This window comes from Osmerus mordax, chromosome 15 (assembly GCF_038355195.1).
Source record: "Osmerus mordax isolate fOsmMor3 chromosome 15, fOsmMor3.pri, whole genome shotgun sequence".
Taxonomy (NCBI): domain Eukaryota; kingdom Metazoa; phylum Chordata; class Actinopteri; order Osmeriformes; family Osmeridae; genus Osmerus; species Osmerus mordax.
In genome coordinates, this window is record NC_090064.1 from 6,010,028 (window position 1) to 6,031,525 (window position 21,498).

A 21,498-nucleotide genomic window follows, 5' to 3' on the forward strand; every position below is an offset into this window, starting at 1 on the left:
TGGAAGGATTGTCTATGACACAGCCCTGCTTCCTCCCTATCAGCAACCCAATACGTGATTGAGAATGACAAAGGACTGCTGGCGTGAGCTTGATATGACAGAAGATAACTCTCTGAGATTGCATGTTGTAAGAACAGCACAGTGTGGCAAACCGGTGAGAACAAGCGTTATGTCTACGTTACTACTTTGCTGATTTCATGCATTTCTAGCAATGGCTGTGGTCCACACAATGTGTTGTTCACCAAACAGGAAGCAAACCCTGGTGTCTTTCAATACCAATGTGAACCGTTAGACCAAGAGGACATCCTGGTGCCACATCAACATTGTTGAGAGCATGTCTCAAACAGTGGCTCCTCTCTCACCATGTCTAGCATAGAATAATGAGCTTCAACAGCATATGTTCCAATGGAAACAACTTGATGCAAATGAACAAATTGGAATTGACTGTAAATTGACCCTATCCCACATAATGAGAAAAACAGATAATTATAAGATACTATAACGGTCAAGACAATGTGTCAACAATCACAGATGAGCTTGAGGTTGAAGATGGAAATGAGCTGAAAGATGTCACTAAAAGCTTTTGCGCTAGCAAGAACGATTCACAAAATGTTTCACACAGAATTACTGATTTTTCTACACAATTTAAGGCAAAGATTCTTGAAAGTAATAAATCAACTGAAATTTCAACAAAAGTATTGTCCCTTTAGATACTGAAATATTGTTTTGTATGAAGTGTATCACTACGTTGTTTTTATCTTTGGTCAAGGCAACAGGAATTTCTACACAGTGGACCTAGACTGGAGGCCATTTTGAATTACCTTCAATATGGCCTCAATACTATCAGTCTTTTCCAGACGAGACAACTTCTATAAACTACATACTTACATTTCACTGCGTAGTAACCTATGTGTTAACGTTTCTCTTTTTAATATTATACAGTGAAACCATGTACCAAATGTGTTCAATGGTATTCTGATGTTTTGTCAAGTTGGATAAAAGTGGAAAATTGTAAAGTTGCCACACAGACTTTGTTCAGGTTTTGCTGCTTACAAGACAGAGACCCTCAACAAGTGTTGGTGCCAATCACATGATCCAACCTCATTGGACCAGAGAAAGTTTTAAAGGGCTGTTTTTGAATCTCAGTTTGAACATCTCCCAAAACTCAAGCATCGTCAAATGGCAGCCAATTAGTACCAAGTTTAGAAAAATAACTAAGGACACTGTCTAAACAGGGTAAGAAAGTGAGGGTTATGTTTCTACAAACATATTTTCACCTCATGCCTAATTCTTGAATTTAAAACTGTGCTTGCTCACTGTAGCATCCGTGTAGCATCTTTAACATTTAGCAACTAAAAAGAAAAAGCTACAAATCAAAACAGAGAAATAAAAGGCTTTGCATGCTTCAGGATAATAAATAAAGTATGCCAGGATCAATGTATTCCCCGCTATGCTGTGGGACAATGCAAATATACGTATATTGACCCATGTTAACTAAAGTCATTTGTAAAAATAAAATAAGACTTCAGACCTTACAAAAATCATTCATAAATAAACTATAAATAACTACTACACAAGCTCCAACATAGAACTGGTTTAAAAAAAATACAATAAATATACCTCCCTTGAAACACTTGGGTCAAAAGAAAAAACTGAAATTGAAAAAAAGGACAGAAAGGACTGTTCATCTGTCATACACAGTTTAAATAAAACTAAATATTTGGAAATTGACAATGACTGCACTTACTTTAAAAACAGTCGTATGACATTTCATAATTTTTTTTTTTAAAGACTGGATTTCAATCAAATAAGCATTGCTGGAACGACAGTATACATCCTGTACACCTAAGCATATCTAAACAACTATTAACTACATTCACCCTTAGACCAGTCAAAATAATACAATAAATGCATATCTGACTGAACAACCACATTATAGATACATACACTATGTATTACTTGGAAATGAACCTGTGAGAATGTCTAGAAAAATATATTTGAAAAGGAAAAGTTATTTATTTCATTCTGATTCTATTCATCACATTTAACATATGGGAATTGGTGTTGCCAGAAAACATTATCTGTACTTTTACATTTTCACACAAACATCACACTACCAGTATATGTTTTCTCTATAAGAAAAACCTTTTGATAATAAACTGTTGGCCATATATGCTCACATAGGGGTTTATCAAACGTTAAAATCCTTTAATGTGTGCTGTAATTAGCAAAAGTGACTGAAATCTAACATGTTAAAGGTAAATAAATCTTTCATTATAATCGTTTTGTCCTATACAATATAGACACAATGTTCATAAAATCAATCCTCATCCGTTAATACATTCATTTATCATTCATTCACTCATTTACTCTCTAATAGTCATCACGCACATTGAATAACATTAACAGCAAACAAATAATGTGTGATTGGAACATTCTTCAGAAGTAGTTGACATAGTGAAAGACAAATGAACACACACACACACACACACACACACACACACACACACACACACACACACACACACACACACACACACACACACACACACACACACACACACACACACACACACACACACACACACACACACACACACACACACACACACAGTATTCCAAATTTCATCACAGGGGACTTTTTCCATTGTTATATTGACTTGGCTGGGGCTGAGGCAGCCACAGAGGCCCTGCAGAAACCAACCTCTGCCTGGACAGGTGTGGCCAGACTGGGGGCCAACAGGACCTCATGGACCCCCGCCCCCACTTCCCCACACTTAGACCAGCCAGGGCCTGACCTCACCCATAACCAGTGGTTCACCTTAACCCCCTCTGCCACAGAAAGTCACCTGAGCCTCAGAGCTTTAACAGAGGCCTCATACCTGGGCCCCAGTCCCTGGCCTGGGAACAGGCCGTTAGCAATCAGGCTAACTGCTGAGAGGTCAGGCTGAAGCCGGCTCATCTAACAACACAGGTTCATGGCAAGGTGAGATAGTGTCAGCAGTCATCTGGGATGAGGCTAAGGTATAGGACCAAAAACGAACTCCATGAGAGAGCGTCAAAAAATACAAAATAGATTTGAAAGAAAGTTTCATGAGAGTTTCATCCAGCAGAGGGCGATCTAGAACAACAGAAGAAAAACAAGAAAGCTGTTCCTCCTGGGAAATGAAGTCTTTGTTGAAAAAAAAAACAGGGGGGGGGGAGGAATAGGGGCGGTTAGTTTGCATCGGACGTGGGCGCAGACGCTGCGGCCGCCGTTGACCCCGCCTCAGGGGCGTTGTCATGGTTACTGTTGTCTTCCTCCTGGGAATCTGAGAGAGGAGGAGAAGAGTCAAAACAAGTCCCCCCTTCGCACCAGACAAAACAAAAAAATAACAGGAAGGAAGAGAACGAGAAGAGGGGAAAAGGAGGATGAAAAGGGAGAGAGAGAACATATGGCACATGTAGAGTGGTTGCCTAGTGACTCCAGGCTGCTCTGCAAGTTTTACTGTGGAGTTGGGTCCAGATTTTCCCCCTCACCTGACAACACTCTAAACTACCAAGTAGCAACAAGAACACATGCCTGGATTAACTCTTCTCACTGTTCTTACTGTTCTCCGAGCTTTTGGGAAAGCCCTGACACCACAGAGATAAAGTTTAAATAACACGAAAGTTGTTTTCTATGTTTGTGAGTAAAGCAGATCCCCAGGCCAGAGTGTAAAGAGCTAGAGCAACTATGTGAGAGGGCAAATCTGTTTGACAGCATGCCACTGTTAGCTGACACAGCAGGGCTGAAGTACTTTACAATAAAATACTGTTTGCATGTATTTCTTTGTATATGTCCTTTGAGAAAGTGTGTGTACTGTATATTGTGTGTGATGATGTGTGTAAACGTGTGTATGTAAGGACCCTGACAAAAGTCCTTCTCAGGATTTGGAGACGGTTGTGAAGTATCCTTGAGAAATGCACCGTCACCATAGCAACATAAAGAACAGACTGGAGGAGAGGAAAGCACAGGTGAGGCTGCTTTTGTGAGGGAAGAGTTGGTGACATATGGCAGTGTGGGTGATGAGGGCTCTGGCCTTACAGACATTAACACACCATTCCACATTACAGTTTACAGCATTTCAGATGTTAGAAAGTTATCTCAAATATTCCACCTGGCTTGGTCCACCTAATGTCTTGATTAACAACCTGTAGCTGGCTATAGATGTAATACGTTTGACTGCATCATTTGCTGCCAGCATTATTCTACGACGTGATTAAAGTAAAAAATATCTCGTTTCAAATAACTGACCAAAACACTGTGGAAAGGCCTAGTTAACGTCCAGCCTTTGGGGAAAAGGCGAGGGGAAGGGCTGTTTCTGTGGAGATGGGGTGTTTGCGGGGGGAGGGGCGGGTGGGAGAGGCAACATAAAGGCAGTGGTGTTACCATCAGACGTCTCACTGTCACTGTCATCGTCTGACTCTGTCTCAGAGTCAGTCCCAGGTGAGTGTAGCTCCTTGGGGATCTCTCCTGTGAGGGGGGCCAAACAGCCGTCACCAAAAACACCCAGTGCCCAGGTCCACACGCCACACCACAAGGAAACGTTTGGAGGCAGTGGGTACGATCGACTTTCAGAAACCCACCCGAAACCTCCCTTACCCACTGCTACGACATGCTGCAGAACACTTGACTGTGGAGATATAGGCCCGCTGCACTCCATCAAACTTCTACTTCACCCAACTGCATTACATACAGTTTTTATGTGAATTATTCAGAATAAAAAAAATCAAATTCTTACCGTTATTGATATTGTTGTAAGCATACTAGCTCATATAGGTTTGGATTTACAGCATTTATAACGTAAGGTACATGTAAGGTACACATTATTATTATAGGTTTAGATAGGCTGTTAGAGATTGACAATAGGAGCAGGACCATATATTTCCAATATACACATACTTGTAGCTGTTACAATTGGTTAATAAACTTGAGAATTGAAAACAACTGAAAAAATTTACTGGCATCTTAACGATATATAATACTTGATGGTTTAAGATTGTTTTGGGTGTTGATAGAGTGAGACTGGAAGGGGTTAAACCATTATCGACTTGAACAAATTCATTTTCCTCATTTTCACTGCACACCAGAAGAGGGTGCTCTTTTACAAGAAAACACACCAGCAGTGCCCAGATGCAAGAAATGTGTTTTTGTTCTTGGTCCAATGTCAGGAAATATGAAGCACAAGTGTTGTCACATAAACACAGATCCTCATTACATTTACTAGATCCACTGGTAACCTATGAATCCAGATCACTGTCCCCCAAAAGTCCAGTTAGCCTGAAAATACTGATGCTTACAAGAAGATTTCACATTTACAAGTGTTATCCAGTGACTTGTGAAACTTTCGGCTACGTACCATTTTGAACTTGCTGGCTGTGCTCTTGGCTGGACTCCTTCTCGGGGTGTCCTGGTGCCGGTGTGGTCCCAACAGCCCCCCCAGGATCCTTGTTCCCTTCCTCTTCTTTAGGTTGCTCCTCCACTGCCTCCTTCTTACCCTCCTCCGCTTGGCTCCCTCCCTCCATGTCTGTCTTCCTCTCCTCTGCACCATCCCCCTCTCCCGCCTCCTCTCCTCTCTCCTCGGCCTCGTCTGCCGTTCCCGATTCTTTGCCCTCCTCCGTCTCCTGCTTGGCCTTCTCGTCAGCCTCTCTCTTGGATCTCTCCTCCAGGTCTAGCAGGAGACAAGAAACGACATCCTCTTATATCCCAAACATCCTTCACAGGGCGTAAACAGACTTCTACTACAGTTTTAGGCTTCGTCTGCAGACGGCCCTCCGCTCTCATCCAAGCGAGCACAGGCAGAGCGTGTTTACGTTAACGCAATGATCCCCTGAGGACGTTTGAAGTTTCAATGAAAAACTCTCTTCTGTTGTGCTCAGCTGGGCTCTATTCTGTCCTGCTCTGTCCTTTTCTGTTGTGTTCCACCCTGCTCTATTCTGTTCTACTCTGCTCTATTCTGTTCTACTCTGCTCTATTCTGTTCTACTCTGCTCTGTTCTGTTCTACTCTGTTCTGCTCTGTTCTTTTCTGCTGTGCTCTGCTCTATTCTGTTGTGTTCTGAGAAGATCGTGATGCCGCTCTCTACTCTGCCCTATTCTGTTCTACTCGGTTCTGTTTGGCTCTGTTCTATTCTGCTCTACCCTGTTCTGCTGTGCTCTGCTCTGCTTGGTTCTGCTGTGCTCTGCTCTGCTCGGTTCTGCTGTGCTCTGCTCTGCTTGGTTCTGCTGTACTCTGCTGTGCTCTGCTCTGCTCTGCTTGGTTCTGCTGTGCTCTGCTCTGCTCGGTTCTGCTGTACTCTGCTCTGCTTGGTTCTGCTGTGCTGTGCTGTGCTCGGTTCTGCTGTACTGTGCTCTGCTCGGTTCTGCTGTGCTCTGCTCTGCCCTGCTCAGTTCTGCTGCCCTAGATTCCTCTCCGCCACGTTTCCCTCACCTTTGGTAGCCTGGGTCTTCCACTTCTCCCGGTTCTGGTGAACCTCTTCATTCCACGTGGCCTTGAAGCATTTGAAGTCGACCGTGTGGAGGGAACAGTTGACATTCCCACTGCCCTCCGAACCCACGCTCTTAGCACTGGAACGCTTCCCATCTCCCTTGTGTTATACTGTTCAGACTGCACACACACACACACACACACACACCACACACACACACACACACACACAAAGTCATAAACCTGAAATGTCATTCTGATGAAATAAATCACAAAGATACACATTTTCCTGTGAATTTGGTAACAACATTGACAAGTAATGTCAAAGCCTACTTGTCAGTGTATCATAGCAGCAGGGAGAATGAGAGGACGGGAGGAATATTAGGCTGCTGTGCTTTAATCCTGCCTGCATGTTTATTCTGTATCAGAACAGATGGACGGCTCTGAGATACCAGTACAGCATGACAGATGTGCTTGTTTGCAAACACAAGCTGTGTGCATGCGAGAGAGAGAGACAGAGAGACAGACAGACAAACCGTCAGAGATGGATCAAGACAGACGGAGAAATGTAAACAGAGAGAGACAGAGACAACAGAGCGAGCGAGCGATGTCAGGAATGAGGGAAAGGTGTTTCTTTTAAGACACTGTAGTACACGTAAGCCTCTTCATCCCCATCTTCCCTGGAGCTATTAGGGTGAGAGCAAGAATGACTACAGACGACGAGGGAGGTAGAGAGCGAGGGAGGGAGAGAGCGAGGGAGCGACAGAGCGAGGGTGGGAGAGAGCAGGGAAGGAGAGAGGGACAGAGCGAGGGAGGGAGAGAGCGAGGGAGGGAGAGAGCGAGGGAGGGAGTGAGGGAGGGAGAGAGCGAGGGAGGGACAGTGCGAGGGAGGGAGAGAGGGACAGAGCGAGGGAGGGAGGGAGGGAGAGAGCGAGGGAGGGAGAGAGCGATGGAGGGAGAGAGGGACAGAGGGAGAGAGGGACAGAGCGAAGGACGGAGAGAGCGAGGGAGGGAGAGAGCGAGGGAGGGAGAGAGGGACAGAGCGAGGGAGGGAGAGAGTGAGGGAGGGAGAGAGCGAGGAAGGGACAGTGCGAGGGAGGGAGAGAGGGACAGAGCGAGGGAGGGAGAGAGTGAGGGAGGGAGAGAGCGAGGGAGGGAGAGAGCGAGGGAGGGAGAGAGCGAGGGAGGGAGAGAGCAAGGGAGGGAGAGAGGGACAGAGCAAGGGAGGGAGAGAGCGAGGGAGGGAGAGAGAGCGAGGGAGAGAGTGAGGGAGGGAGAGAGGGAGGAGGGAGGAAGAGAGGGAGAGAGAGAGAGGAGAGAGAGAGAGAGAGAGAGAGAGAGAGAGAGAGAGAGAGAGAGAGAGAGAGAGAGAGAGAGAGAGAGGGAGGGAGGGAGGGAGGGAGGGAGAGAGAGAGAGAGAGAGAGAGTGAGAGAGAGAGAGAGAGAGAGAGAGAGAGGGAGGGAGAGAGAGAGAGAGAGAGAGAGAGAGAGAGAGGAGAGAGAGGGAGGGGGGGAGAGAGAGGGAGGGAGGGAGGGAGGGAGGGAGGGAGAGAGTGAGAGGAGAGACAGAGGGTGGAACGGGAAGGGACAGACACAGAATGGCACAGAATGTTTATAATCTGTTTAAATCATCCCACTGTGATTACGAACAGGATGGGGCTCATGTTTATATGATGGCATAGCAGTCCTGGGTCTTTGAGACCTCAGACACACACACAGACACACACACACACACACATAGGCATCGTCACACACGTACACACGCCCACATGGAGACACACACACAAATAAATAGACATTGTTTCACACACAGACACACAGAGATAGACACACACACAGACACACAGAGATAGACACACACACATGGTCGCACACACAGACACACCCACACTGGAGGTGCAAACAAGTGTTTAATGACGATAGATAAGAAGAAGGTTCATTCCTGACTGGGCTCATTCAACTCAGCATCAGACAAGGAGCTCGAGGACACGAGATGATAATTACTCCTACACTCCTACACTAACATCTTGTTCAGCTTCATTTAGTCACCGTTAGGCTGTTAATTAGAGGGGCCTGCCTCTGTTAGTTTGGTTTATACAGCGCCACCCGTCTTTGAAGAACAGATGATGTTCTGGAGTCACAGAGTGTGTGAGCTCATGCAGTAGATGACATCTGTGGGGTCCCACTGATTATCAACTGTGGCACCCAATCAATCGAGAGGACTGGAGTATTTTATAGTGTGTGTAGGTGTGTGAGAGAGATACACACACAGACACACACACGCACACACATAAAGACGTTTGTATTGCTACGGTTTGGGGACTCAATTTGGTCCCATGCAAAATCCTGTTTGACCCAAACCTAACCCTAACCTTAACTTAAACCCTAAAAAACAAAGCAGAACCCAAACCCTAAGCCTAACACTAACCCTAAAACTGTCCTTGATTCCTAATCCCAACCCTTAATGTAATTCTAACCCTGACACAAATTCTAACCCTGACAAACCCTAACCCACCTAACACCCCTAGAAATAGCACTAGAATTGGCTGAAAATGTAATCGCAAGTTGTCCTTGTTTTACACTGCTCGAGAGGACTTCTGGTTCCCACAAGAATAGTTCAGCAAGCCCACCAGAGGCAGGTCGAAGGGACAGAAATGACAAGGTGGTGGGTTCAGAGGTCAGCATCCCTCCGTCTCTCACCTGGAGCGTCGGAAGCCCAGCGAGGCGGAGTGAGACGCGTCATCGATGAGCGGCGTCACGATCTTCTCTGTCATGTCTGTCAGCACCGTGAAGGTGGGCTCCACGATAAAGTCAATGAAGCCTGGGGACACACAGGCAAGAACACACACACACACACGCGCACACACACGCACACGGATACACACACACGTCACATTTACGATGTTTGCTGTACTGTGTCGCAACAGATGGAAGGAAGGTTGTTCCGTTGTAGCTTAATATCTTTCTTCTTATCCACTGTGTAGTCTAAAATAGTGCACTAGTGCAGTAGGCCTAGTACCGTTGTTCTGCTACAGTGCTCCTAGTGCACTAGGCTTAGTACAGTAGACCTGGTACGTTTGTCTTGTTACCTAATACATTGAACGTTCTTTTGTAGTTTACTCACCTATCTGGGACTGGGCGACCATTGTTGACTTGCGGTCACACAGGGGAGAGAAGGGTAGGCCCAGTTCGGGCTTCTTTGTCCCCCTGAAAAGAAGACATTGTTACAGGGGACGAGATGTTCATCCAGCCTTCTGTGCTAACGTAGGGGCAGAGGCTGGGCCAGCAGTTACAAAAGCTCAACCAGCGTCAAACAACGGAACGGTCAATGAGGAAGCGTTGAGTGAGATGTACCCTTCAGAGTACAAAGTGTTTTTTTTTTTAACGAACAAACGGGTGAAAAGGTCAGGTTTTGTTGGGTCTACTTTTCAGCTTCGGACAGTTTGCAGACGTTTGAGCAGAAGGTCAGTAATACTGGTGCTGACAACAGAATTAGGAAAAACACAAATTAGTTGACCGTACCATGACTAAGCAGATGCTAACATGAACCGTTCTGCTTCACTACTTTTTCTCCTGTACTCATTTCCTCTGCTGAATCCTTTCATTCTTTCACTCTCCGGTCTGCTGGATGCTTGAATGTTTTCCAAAAAAATGGCTGCAGTAAATCAATTTATTTTGTTTATCTGTACAACCAACTCCCATCATTCTCAGGGACAGACTCGTTTTGAAGATCAATTAAATTAATCTAAATGTTATTGTCAATTCTGCCATATGCACAAGACACAGAGGAATCGAAATTATGTTTCCCTTAAGACCTTAAGAAAAGGAATTCTGGGAAATGTGGTCCACATTACCTCAAGAAGCAATTGACCACATTCTCCAGTAAGACGCTAGCCTGGTCCTAACCAGACTCTCGTACATTTCATTTGTACAGAGAGTCTGGCCTCGCTCCATTGACAAGCGTTGATTTCCTTGTAGGCGGGTATGCTGTTGAAGTTTAAACTATTGGATCTGCCCAGAGCCACTCTGATCTGCCATAACCAATCGCTAGCGTTCGCCTTAGCCAATTCCTTCACCACTACTGTAACAGAGCTAGCTGCCGTAGCTGGAAAATCAAACTGTTCCCGAACCCCGTGGGGAGGAGGGCCACAACATCATGGCCACCAAAAAAACTCAGCAAAACTTGTTCTTGCTCTGGCTTTAGCTGTTGGATATTCGGCAGCGTTGCCACAACGGACCGAATGGCTTCGCTCGCATCTTGCTCCGCCAACATTACGGAACTACAACACAAACTAGCGCACAACATCAACGTCATCGTTCTCTGCCACTCCCACTGTTCGCTGATTCGCCGGTAGAAAATCAACCTGAAAAAGTCTGACTTACGTACCTCATGGCCAGACCTATGTACAGAAGCAAAAATAAAATTGAGTGGAAGTACATAGGAGGGCAGAGCCAGGCTATTAAGACGCAGCCTCTACATCCAGTCCCTTCCAATGATCATTTCTTGATTTGAGATTTGAGACTCTTTCCCGGCATCGTCCTTCAAAAGGTGAACTTCCTAAAACTTCCCGGAGCCATTTAAATCTTTGACTCTTAAGAATGATTAGAACCTCATGCGCATTCATTGTGCTTGACATTTCAATTAATATGATTTGTCGACGAGATGCCAGCACCGACTGATCGGGACCTTTCCAGTTACACATCTATAAATCCCCACTTTCTCCTGATACTCTGTGAGGAGCCCTCCTCCAGTTTCATTTCATTTTCTGAGGGAAGAATTAATCAGTCAGCTTGGTAATGAAAGGATATCCTACTTTCAAATCACAGTTAATAGAAAGTTGGATTGAATTCACTGCTGAGTGGGCATGAGCAATTTGCTCCCCCTGTTTTTCTTCACACCACATATCCCCTGCTCACAGTCAATGCGATTTTAAATGTTTTCATAATATAGCATTTTCATGAACATCTATTTCTCATTGTCCCTTTATATTCATTGTGATTATAAATGTGCATAGAGCTGAAAATGAATGGCCTCATTTGTTTGAGAAGACACTGGATGTCCTTGCGAACTGCCAACCCTCACACATACTTGTATCCATGTGACGCAGTCCTTTCTTACTGTTTGTGTGGTGCTTGTGGTCTCCACACAGCAGTAGTCACTGACTCTTCTGCATTCCAGCCTACGTGCCAGTTAGTATGTGCATGCTAGATAGTTTAGTACCAGGATAATGGGATTACAGTTGACTAACAGGACAGAGTCTGTCTGAAGTCTCGCGGCAATGAGGATCCCCAATGGGATTAGGATTAAAGTGTTGGATTATCACGCCTGTCGGCCATTGAGGGTCAAACGCATTAAGAGTGAAGACCGCGGGAAGGAATGTCAACGATGGACCTTCCAGGGGTTCACTTCTACACACACACACACACACACACACACACACACGCACACATGCACACACTGACCTGTCGGAAGAACTCTTCCAGTAGCGAGGTGGGTCCAGCGATGGTGCAGGTCCCAGTTCTTAGCTGGGTGACTGATGTCTGCAGTGTGCAGGAGCAGGGATAAGGCCTTGGGCTTGTCTATCCTACACAGGAGCAGCACAGACCAAAGCAGATAAGACACCTGCATGTCCGTACCAGAACCAGCCGACACGAGAGGTGCAGAATCGAAAGAAAAGAAAAGATGGGAAACGATAGAACCTACAAAACCAGGCTGTTCAAAGTCTAACTACAGTGAGAGAGAGAGAGAGAGAGAGAGAGAGAGAGAGAGAGAGGGCAGTGTTTGTGTTGGATGCGCTACGTCTGAACGGTGTGCCGTGTGTCTAGACGTGGCGGAGGAACGAGGAGGAAGGCCACTCACGCCTCGGGCTGCAGGAGGAAGTTCTTCATGGCCTTAATCTGCTGGAAGTGACAGGACATGTCGGTGGCCAACACCATCTCCACCACCAGCGCTCGCAGCTCCCTGGGGGGGGGGGGGGGGGGATGGAGAAGAAGGAGGGTAGGGAGGAACGACGAGGAGTGAAGAGGTAAGAGGAAAGGAGGGGGGGGAGGAGGAGAGAAGGAAGGAGGAAGGATAGGCGGGAGGGAGGAGGGAGGCAAGAGAGGTGGAGCCGAGGAAGGGAGGTGTTGAAAGCGAGGGGGAGAGGGTAAGGCAGGAGATGAGGCGGAGAGAAATTTGACACACGGAGTCTTGCATATCTGGGACAGACAGACAGTATGGTGACACACCATTCCCCTGACAGCCCAGGTGTCTCTCGTCCTGGCCCCTCACCTCCAGTCATCTTTGGACAGGTTATAGAGAATGTTCATCTCGTCATCGTCCTGCAGAAGACGATAGGCTGCGCTCACGTGGTGGTTTTCAAGGACCCGCGCGGTCATTGTAAAGGATGGCCGTGCCTGACCTGACACAGGAAAGAAAGACCGTCAACATCTGCCTCCAACGTACATTAACACGGACATTTCAGACTGTCATTTCAACTATTTGAGTGTTTTACTCACTACACTCAAATCCCCCAACAAAATCTATCTTTTGCCTTCTGCCATTTTAAGGTGAGGGCCAACCTCTCTCAATATCCCATAATGGAAGCGACATTAAAAAACGGAAGTGACATTTAATCTCCTCTCCAAAAATGGCATGAATATAAGCGACCTTTACGTTCCCGCTGCTTGCTCTGCGTCGAAATGGTCTTTTCTGGTTATTTCTACGGCTGTCACAGTCCATTACCTGGGCTAGGGGATCTCTATGCTTGTCACAGTCTATTACCTGGTCTGGATGTGGAAGTTGTTAGTAGTGCCGGTGTGCTCATAATCATGGACCGCCCGCGGCAAAGATCATGGCAAAGATCTCCAGCTCTGTCAGCCAGTGCTGAAACAGAGGGAAGGGAGCAGGAGAGGAAGGAAAAAGGAAGGGAGCGAGGAGAGAGGAGATGGGTGGAGAGCGAGAGGGAGAGGTATGGAGGGATAGGGATGGCGTGGAGGGAATGGAGAGACGGATTCACATGTTGAGGAGGAGGGTACGGGGGGTCGAGGAGGAGGCGTTTTGGCGACGAGCAGGCCGATCGATTTGCAGTGTTTAGAGGGGCGAGGCTGATGGCATTATTAGGTTAAGGTGAAGTGACACATTCACGCTGTCTGTTTCACGACACTCATTCCCACAATATACAGAGCACAGACACAAAGTAATATAAACATCACCACCCTATGCCCCCCCCTTGCAGCCCCCCCCCCCCCACACACACACACACACACACACACACATACTGTTGGTATAATGTTGAGACCTTATTGCTGAGGCTACTGCTGAGCGGTGAATAAATTGGGTGAAGCCCTTAATGTTTTCATCAGAACAGTCCTATCCAGTTTGTTTGTTCTTTTCATGCGTAAATATTTGATTCTATTTGCTTTTTTATTGAATTCTAATGTCAGGAAGTGTTATTGTTGGCAACAAGGCATAGTAAATTAAAACTTGGAATCCCTGTGCATTCCCTAGCATAAATACATAAAATAGTAATGATTTAATAATACCATTAAAAAAAGAAACCACAGTTGTTATTTTGAGTCATGAATGAATTTTGAGATCTTCTCGTGTTTGCTTTAAGACTTGCTAGACAGCAGTGATTGTGTTACAAACTCTGTATTGGGTTGTTATTGGGTTTTGTGCTTTCTCTGACTGCTTCCATTTCTCCAGAATGTTCCCTCTGCAGGGTTAGCACTGGTGACCATGGAATCCTCTCCTTTCCTTTCCTCCTTTCCTTCACAAAATGTTATGTCCTCAAATCTTTTAATTCAGAAGGCTATTCATTATAAAAAATGATCTTCCATGTTTCTGGCCGTGGCAGATAATGAGGCCCAAAGCAGAAATTTACTGCTATCTGAACAGGCAGCATGAAGCCTTCTGACAGCAACGATGATTTGAACGTCTACTGTAGTAAACCCCTGGAATTGTTATGGTCATCCATTTTAAACAGTGTTACTGAGCAATAAAACAAGCTGGCGACTAATCCAGACTGACACACAAACACACACACACACATATGCATGCATTCCCCAAGTCACCACATTTGGCACTCAATTAGGTTCAATGGACCGATCCGGCCAATCAGATTCAACATCACATCATGCATGGACTGTAACCACTCACATTAACCTCACCTCATAGACTCCACTCCATCTTAATGGCACATAAAACTGTCACAGGGTGGTTAATCACTCCCCGTACCCCCCCTCCCACACACACACACGTAAGAATGTCACACACACACACACACACACACACACACACACAGTCTGCCTTACCACCATGCCAGTCTTCAGCAGCAGGTAGTGTACTGTCTGTGTGACGTCCGCAGCGTGCATCAGGTTGTGGTAGGGGTTCTTGTGTTTGCTGTAACCCACCTCCAGAGCCTCCACAAAGGACACCAGGGCAGAGATAGGGATCTGGAGACACACACACACACACATCTCACTCAGTCTCGTTTGTTGATGATTCATGTTCCACCGTTTTTACAGGCACCATCAATAGTCCATTAGCCCAAAGTCTGTTGTTATCGATGATCTTATCTGTTGGTGTTATTGGTGTTATTAAATTACTGTTCTTTCAAAAGCAAGGGCACTACTGTGTTTAGTCTTTCATTCTTTTGCGGACAACTCCGTTTAAATGAGAATCCTTCTCTGTGTGAGTTAGTAACTCTGTAGCTCCACTGCATGGATCACTACAGGGATAGGTGGGTCGGCTTGACAACCTCAGTGATTATATATTATTGGATTATATATGGTCAATGCCACTAATATTACAGTAAGACTGAAGTTAAGATGACCACACACAGACGTGCACACGCGTGCTCACACACACACACATCCCCCCTCCCTGAGGAGGAGAGAGAGATGGACAGAGCTCTTTCCTTTACCTTGAAGCGATTGATTAGGTCATATCTGGTGAGCAGCTCGTAGAAGATGAATTTCAGCGCGTGATCTCCACTGGAATCGTTTAGGGCGAACACGTCGAAAGACCACAATGTCCACGCGCTGGGGGGGTGGAGAAGAAGGAGGGAGGACATGAAGAGAAATTGTATTGATTCACTGTTGTTCCTTCTGCACTCTGGTCCCGAACCAGATGATGTCTGCCAATAAATGATTGAACAGAGTTTTGTTGTGTAAAACAAATCTATTTGTGAAAACTGCATTTGCATTCAAACGTCAATATGTATAGAGGGATCACAGACCAAATTACGTCTGTTCCAAGGCAACCCGGTAGAATTCAATTAAGATAGCTGCTGAGGTGAGTGGAATCTGAAGTTGGACAGAAGCTGTAGCTGATCTTGTTGTGGTTGAATTCCCATCCGTTTGATAGTAAATCCATAAATCTATACTGGAAGGCGGTGAGACCTTCATTGAGTCTGGAACCTTCTACAGACACTAAACATGTATGTCCATTGAGGATGTGCCCGTCACACTGATTTAGAGTCCAGGAGGGGGGCCGGGACTGTGGTTGTTCTTGGGGCTGGGGCTGAGGCTGTGTGCCACGGGCTGAGGTTGGGTTGAGGCTGAGGCTGTGTGCCACGGGCTGAGGCTGGGGTTGGGGCAAGGCTGGAACTGGGGCTGGGGCTAGGGCCGATGTAGGAGAAGGATTAGGGCTAGGGCTGGGGCGGGAGCTGTAGCTGGAGAAGTGGTTGGGCCTGGGGCTGAGGCTGTGGCCTGGGTAAGTTCCTACAGGGGGTTTGTAATGAAGTCAGTAATAAAGGAAGAGAATAAAAAGTGTAGCCTCATGTGATTTATCGAATTATTATCACCGCCACCCCAAGGACTCTGTCACTCTTTCTGTACCTAACTCTACTTTAGTAACTCTCTCTCTCTCTCTCTCTCCCTCCCTCCCTCCCTCCCTCCCTCCCTCCCTCCCTCCCTCCCTCCCTCCCTCCCTCCCTCCCTCCCTCCCCTCCCTCCCTCCCTCCTCCCTCCCTCCCTCCCTCCCTCCCTCCCTCCCTCCCCTCCCCCCTCTCCCTCTCCCTCTCCCTCTCCCTCTCCCTCTCCCTCTCCCTCTCCCTCTCCCTCTCCCTCTCCCTTCTCTCTCTCTCTCTCTCTCTCATCTCTCTCTCCTCTCTCTCTCTCTCTCTCTCTCTCTCTCTCTCTCTCTCTCCCTCTCTCTCCCTCCCTCCCCTGAAAGACAAACTCCAGACGTGTCTCCTGTCTGCCGCATATAACAATTGACATCTTTAAATTGGGAAGTTTTCCCTTGCTCTCCATCTCTGTCGGCCACCACTGGCTTATGGAGCCCTCAGGCATTCTGGGAGAATGAGTCAGTGATGAGGCCCGTTGCAGATCTACAGTCATCGCCTGTGTGAAACTACGGGCCAGACGTGCACCCTGGGTAAATCACTGCTCTCCAGAAGGCATTTGAATGAGCCCTCCGGTGTGAGAAATCTGTCAAATGAAATGCAAAACAATAAAAATTGACTTGAGCGGACCTTTCCACAATGTGTGCGTAATGTGAGATATGACATCAGAAGACTACTGCACATTCCCCCAGGCTGGACTGGAATGCTCCTAATCACATTTGAAATGTTCAATGCCATTAGAATTTCGTTAATATAATCCAATCTAATATAAAACATATCAATGTTCCTCGTGAGATGTTCCGTGCCGCTTGTAATCAGAGCATCCAGCCGAGTTGAGAGGGAGCGGAAGATAGAAAGGGGGAGAGACAGAAGGAGAGATGTAAAGAGATAGTGTGTGTGTGTGTGTGTGACTGAGTGAGAGATATACAGAAAGAGAGAGAGTAGAGAGACAGAAGGAGAGATGTAAAGAGATAGTGTGTGTGTGTGTGTGTGACTGAGTGAGAGATATACAGAAAGAGAGAGAGTAGAGAGACAGAAGGAGAGATGTACAGAGATAGTGTGTGTGTGTGTGTGTGACTGAGAGAGAGATATACAGAAAGAGAGAGAGTAGAGAGACAGAAAGAGAGAGAGAAAGGAGACAGGGAGACATAAACAGATAGAGAGAAGGAGGAGAGATAGTGGGAGAAAGATATATATATAAATATATATATATATATATATATATATATATATATAGAGAGAGAGAGAGAGAGAGAGAGAGAGAGAGAGAGAGAGAGAGAGAGAGAGGAAGGAAGGAAGAGGAAAGAGGGAGAAAGAGAGACAGAGACAGAAAGACAGAGATAGAGATAAAGAGAGAGAGACACGCACAGCACCCCCCTCCTCTCAGCAGACTGATCAGTTGCGTTGCTCTAATTCCATCAACATCACTCAGACAAGAGGTCAAGGCGTTGCGTACACACACTCTGCTCAACAGACCAATCACAACGCAGAACAGGAAGTTCGACAAAGTGCTATAATATGCTAAAAAGGGTCAAACTGGTATTACTGTCCAGAGATGAATATGTATGCTCTGCCGTCGTGAAAATATAACAGATTAGAATTCACACACAATGACGTAATCCCTCATACAGCACATGTGTTCTACATCTTGTAATGTATGGGATTAAACCTTAAAATCACTTGTAGTAAGTGTCTGTGCGATGACTCAGAGCCGCACGTCTCCCTCCGTTAGATTCTACAGTAATGAAGCCAAGATTAGAAGGTGTCCTGTGATGTCTGTCTGTCTTGGGGCCAGCCAGGGCAGGGTCAGGGGAACATGGACCAGGGGAGGAGACAGAGGGCCAGTGGGCAAGCAGGGATTCGAGAACCCAAGCAGCCCACATCGCTGCACATACCCACACACACACCAGCCCATAGACGCGCCCGCCCACTCACACACTCCTCATGCCGTTTGAGGGTAATAGAGGTCAGATCGTCAGGGCTGTGCGATGGTGTTATCTTCACCCCCTCCCCCCCCCCCCTCACCCACTCCCCCACCCGCCCCCCCGCCCTGGCTGGTGCTGGTGCCTGGCGGTGGGGGCTGATACCTTGAGCACGGTGATGACGCTGGAGGGTAACTCAGGCCCACCATGTTGGACGTCCGCCGGTACATCCTGTCGGAGAGAGATAACACACATCACATCCCCGCCTCCGAAACACACGCAGGAGGTCCCCCACGGGAGCCCAAATCTGGAGAAACCCCCGTCTTGGGATTAGAGCAGGAAAAAAATGTGTGTGTGAGAGTGTGTGCGAGAGAGAGTGTGTGTGTGTGAGTGAGAGAGAGAGAGCGTGTGTGTGTGTGTGTGTGTAAATGGGAGGGGCAAGGCCTTTAAAGGTCGTTCTGGGGGTATTGGGGTAAACAGCACACATCAGGGAGTGGATTATTGATATGTGGAGGTCTTATCACATGGTCTGAACTGGCTTCCCTTCTATAGTGAGCCAGTTAGACTGGTTCTTTTACAAGAACTGTTAATAATCTGAAAATATTATTAGCCTGAAAAGGCTTTCAAAAATGTACCACTGAGCTCTCAATCTGGAAATATGGCTGGATAAGAGGCATTGATACCAAGCCTGTGTGTGTGTGTTTGTGTGTACACACAGAGAGTGTACTACCGTATAGTACACTCGTAGTACTGTACGTAGTATGTGGTCCAAAATATATTGTTGGGGACAGAGCAGTCTGAAACAGTGCAGTACAGTTGTGATATCACAACAGGAAGGTGGAGGGGCACACCTTTCCACGAATATCCCAGCCTGCACTGCGTGGACGATGCTCCGGAAGCGAGGCTTCTCCTCGGTCCTCCTCAGCATCAGCCCCATCTGCCGCGTGAAGGTCGAGGCCAGCCAATCACGCACCTCCGACGGCACCGAGTCCGATTGGATGTCGCTGAGCTCATCCTCGGTGTCCACCAATCGCCTGTGTGGAGCGAGAGGCACACGTACACATACACACACACACACGGACGGACGGACGGACGGACACACACACACACACAAATCTTAAAAAGGTTGTCGTGGAGTCACATATGGTGAGAGTGAGGTGTTACATAATTATCCAGATCAGCTGTGAGGAATCTGTGCCAGCCAATCAGTTAAGGGAGTAGGGACAGGGCCCACCCATCTCTTGTTTCTCATGCGACCTTGGAGTTTAAATGAAACTGGAAAGGCCAACTTAGTCTGGAGCTCTTAATGGGCTTCCCCCCTCCCCTCATAGGAGCCAATTCCACTAGCACAAATGCTGTGATATTGGAGAGAGAGAGAGAGAGAGAGAGAGAGAGAGAGAGAGAGAGAGAGAAAGAGAGAGAGAGAGAGAGAGAGAGAGAGAGAGAGAGAGAGAGAGAGAGAGAGAGAGAGAGAGAGAGAGAGAGAGAAGGAAAACAGAGAAGGAGAGAGAGATAAAGTGAAAGAGATGAAGAGAGGCAGATGCAGAGTGGAAGGGACAGATGGAGAAAACGGGAGAGATGATGAGCGAGAGCGAGAGAGCGAGAGAGAGAGAGAGCGAGAGAGAGAGAGAGAGAGCGAGGAGAGAGAGAGAGAGAGAGATCGAAGAGAGGCCGAGAACTTTAGGACTACTTTAAGAGAGGAGCAGAACGACTGTGCCACGTCCTGTTCTGGGTGGCTCTGCAGCGGGACAGCGTGTCCTTGAGGTGGGGGGTGGGTGTGACGTCTGGGTCCCTGGAGGAAAGACGGGGACGTACCTGGTCTCCTCGATGTAGACAGACTCCAGCACAGACGCTGCGTACTCCAAGTTCTTCTTAGGTCCACCACCGACGCCTCCCTCGCTCCAGCTGCTTCACCAGGCATCGTAACCTGCACACACACACACATACACACACCACACACACACATGCACATCATCAGAGCATTAGCTTGTTGACTACAGATGCAGATCCAGCGATAGAGAGGCTGAGATTTGATGAGGACTGCTATCAGGCTAGCAGGCTCTGACCAGAACCTCTATTCCCAGAACCCACCATAGAGTCAACACACTCATTCTCTTCCATTACCCTTTAAATTACAGCTCAGGTGACTCGTTCAGCTTATCCTCATGCCATGTCAAATGCATGTCGATGGAAATAATTGTGGAGATTGGTGAAAAAAAGGGTACAAAAATGAGGCAGGATTTGCAAGGGTATTTCATGCTTTGTTGGAACCAGTCAAAGTCCATTAACTCAACGCCCGGCACAGATAACCGGGGTCAGCGGGTACTAACCAATCTCTGACGACCTTGTAAAAACAGCTATGTAATTGGTTTTACAATTACACACGGCAGGGTGATGACAGATGGTCGTCATGGCAACCGGACGGAAGGGATGGAAATTGTGGAAAGGGACAGAAATCGTGGAAATGTTGTACGCAAATCGGAGGCTGGCAAGTTCAGAAACACACACACACAAACACACACACACACACAGTGTCTGAAATCTCAACAAGCACACACAATCACAAAAACACACAGAGCTAGATCTGACAGGGCAGAAATACAGTCTGAACGAAGCAAGGCTAAAACCGAAAACAAAGAACTCACGGTTATAATCTCAATACAAACAGACCATGTCCAACAACCGAAGAGGTCCAAACATGAGAGATTACTTCTGCCAGTATTTGACGGTGTAATTACTTCCTATGTGACTAAAAGATTACCTTCCACTAATGACAGTGACCTCTATGTACACGATTGTTTAATGTGTGTGTGTGTGCAAGAGAGAGAGAGAGAGAGAGAGAGAGAGAGAGAGAGAGGGCTATGTATGTGTGTCTGTCCAAATATTAGGATAAAAATAGGTGCTTCTGAAGTTCTTTAGTACCCTGCTTGGCACTGTATGCGCGTGCATGTGTGTTCAGTTCTGAGCAGGCGTTGCACAGTCTGTGTACTTAAGCACAAATAATCCCCAAATGTGTGTGTGTGTGTTTACAAGTGTTTAAATGTGTGTGTTGATGTGTTTGTGCTTGGACGGTGTGAATGTGTGAGGAACACATGGGGACAGGTTTGACCCAGTTACGGGCCAGCTGCTAAGGCCGTACAAGGTACAAACAGACAGCGAGGGGAAGCGAAGAGTGAATCGCTAAGCCTCTTCACTCTCGACTCCGATGTGTTACACTGTTTCATCTTGGTTTACTTCTCTCTCACCCTCCGTACAGGAGGGAAGAGGATATTTGATCGTGCTGACGTCAACCGAGGCCT

The 21,498-nt window shown here is 46.8% G+C and overlaps 1 protein-coding gene across 1 annotated transcript in view; it reads right to left on the reverse strand.

Annotated features, from left to right (window-relative positions):
* pde1ca (phosphodiesterase 1C, calmodulin-dependent a) overlaps positions 1 to 21,498 on the reverse strand; it is a 62,311-nt gene that overhangs the window by 953 nt on the left and 39,860 nt on the right. The window contains 18 exon segments of the mRNA XM_067251846.1: positions 5,382 to 5,693; positions 6,451 to 6,610; positions 6,612 to 6,627; positions 9,148 to 9,268; positions 9,572 to 9,654; positions 11,903 to 11,940; positions 11,942 to 12,032; positions 12,308 to 12,409; positions 12,719 to 12,813; positions 12,815 to 12,848; positions 13,211 to 13,266; positions 13,268 to 13,312; positions 14,743 to 14,883; positions 15,354 to 15,471; positions 18,365 to 18,430; positions 19,051 to 19,233; positions 20,015 to 20,074; positions 20,076 to 20,126. Of these exon segments, the coding sequence (XP_067107947.1) occupies positions 5,382 to 5,693; positions 6,451 to 6,610; positions 6,612 to 6,627; positions 9,148 to 9,268; positions 9,572 to 9,654; positions 11,903 to 11,940; positions 11,942 to 12,032; positions 12,308 to 12,409; positions 12,719 to 12,813; positions 12,815 to 12,848; positions 13,211 to 13,266; positions 13,268 to 13,312; positions 14,743 to 14,883; positions 15,354 to 15,471; positions 18,365 to 18,430; positions 19,051 to 19,233; positions 20,015 to 20,074; positions 20,076 to 20,126 (1,772 nt within the window).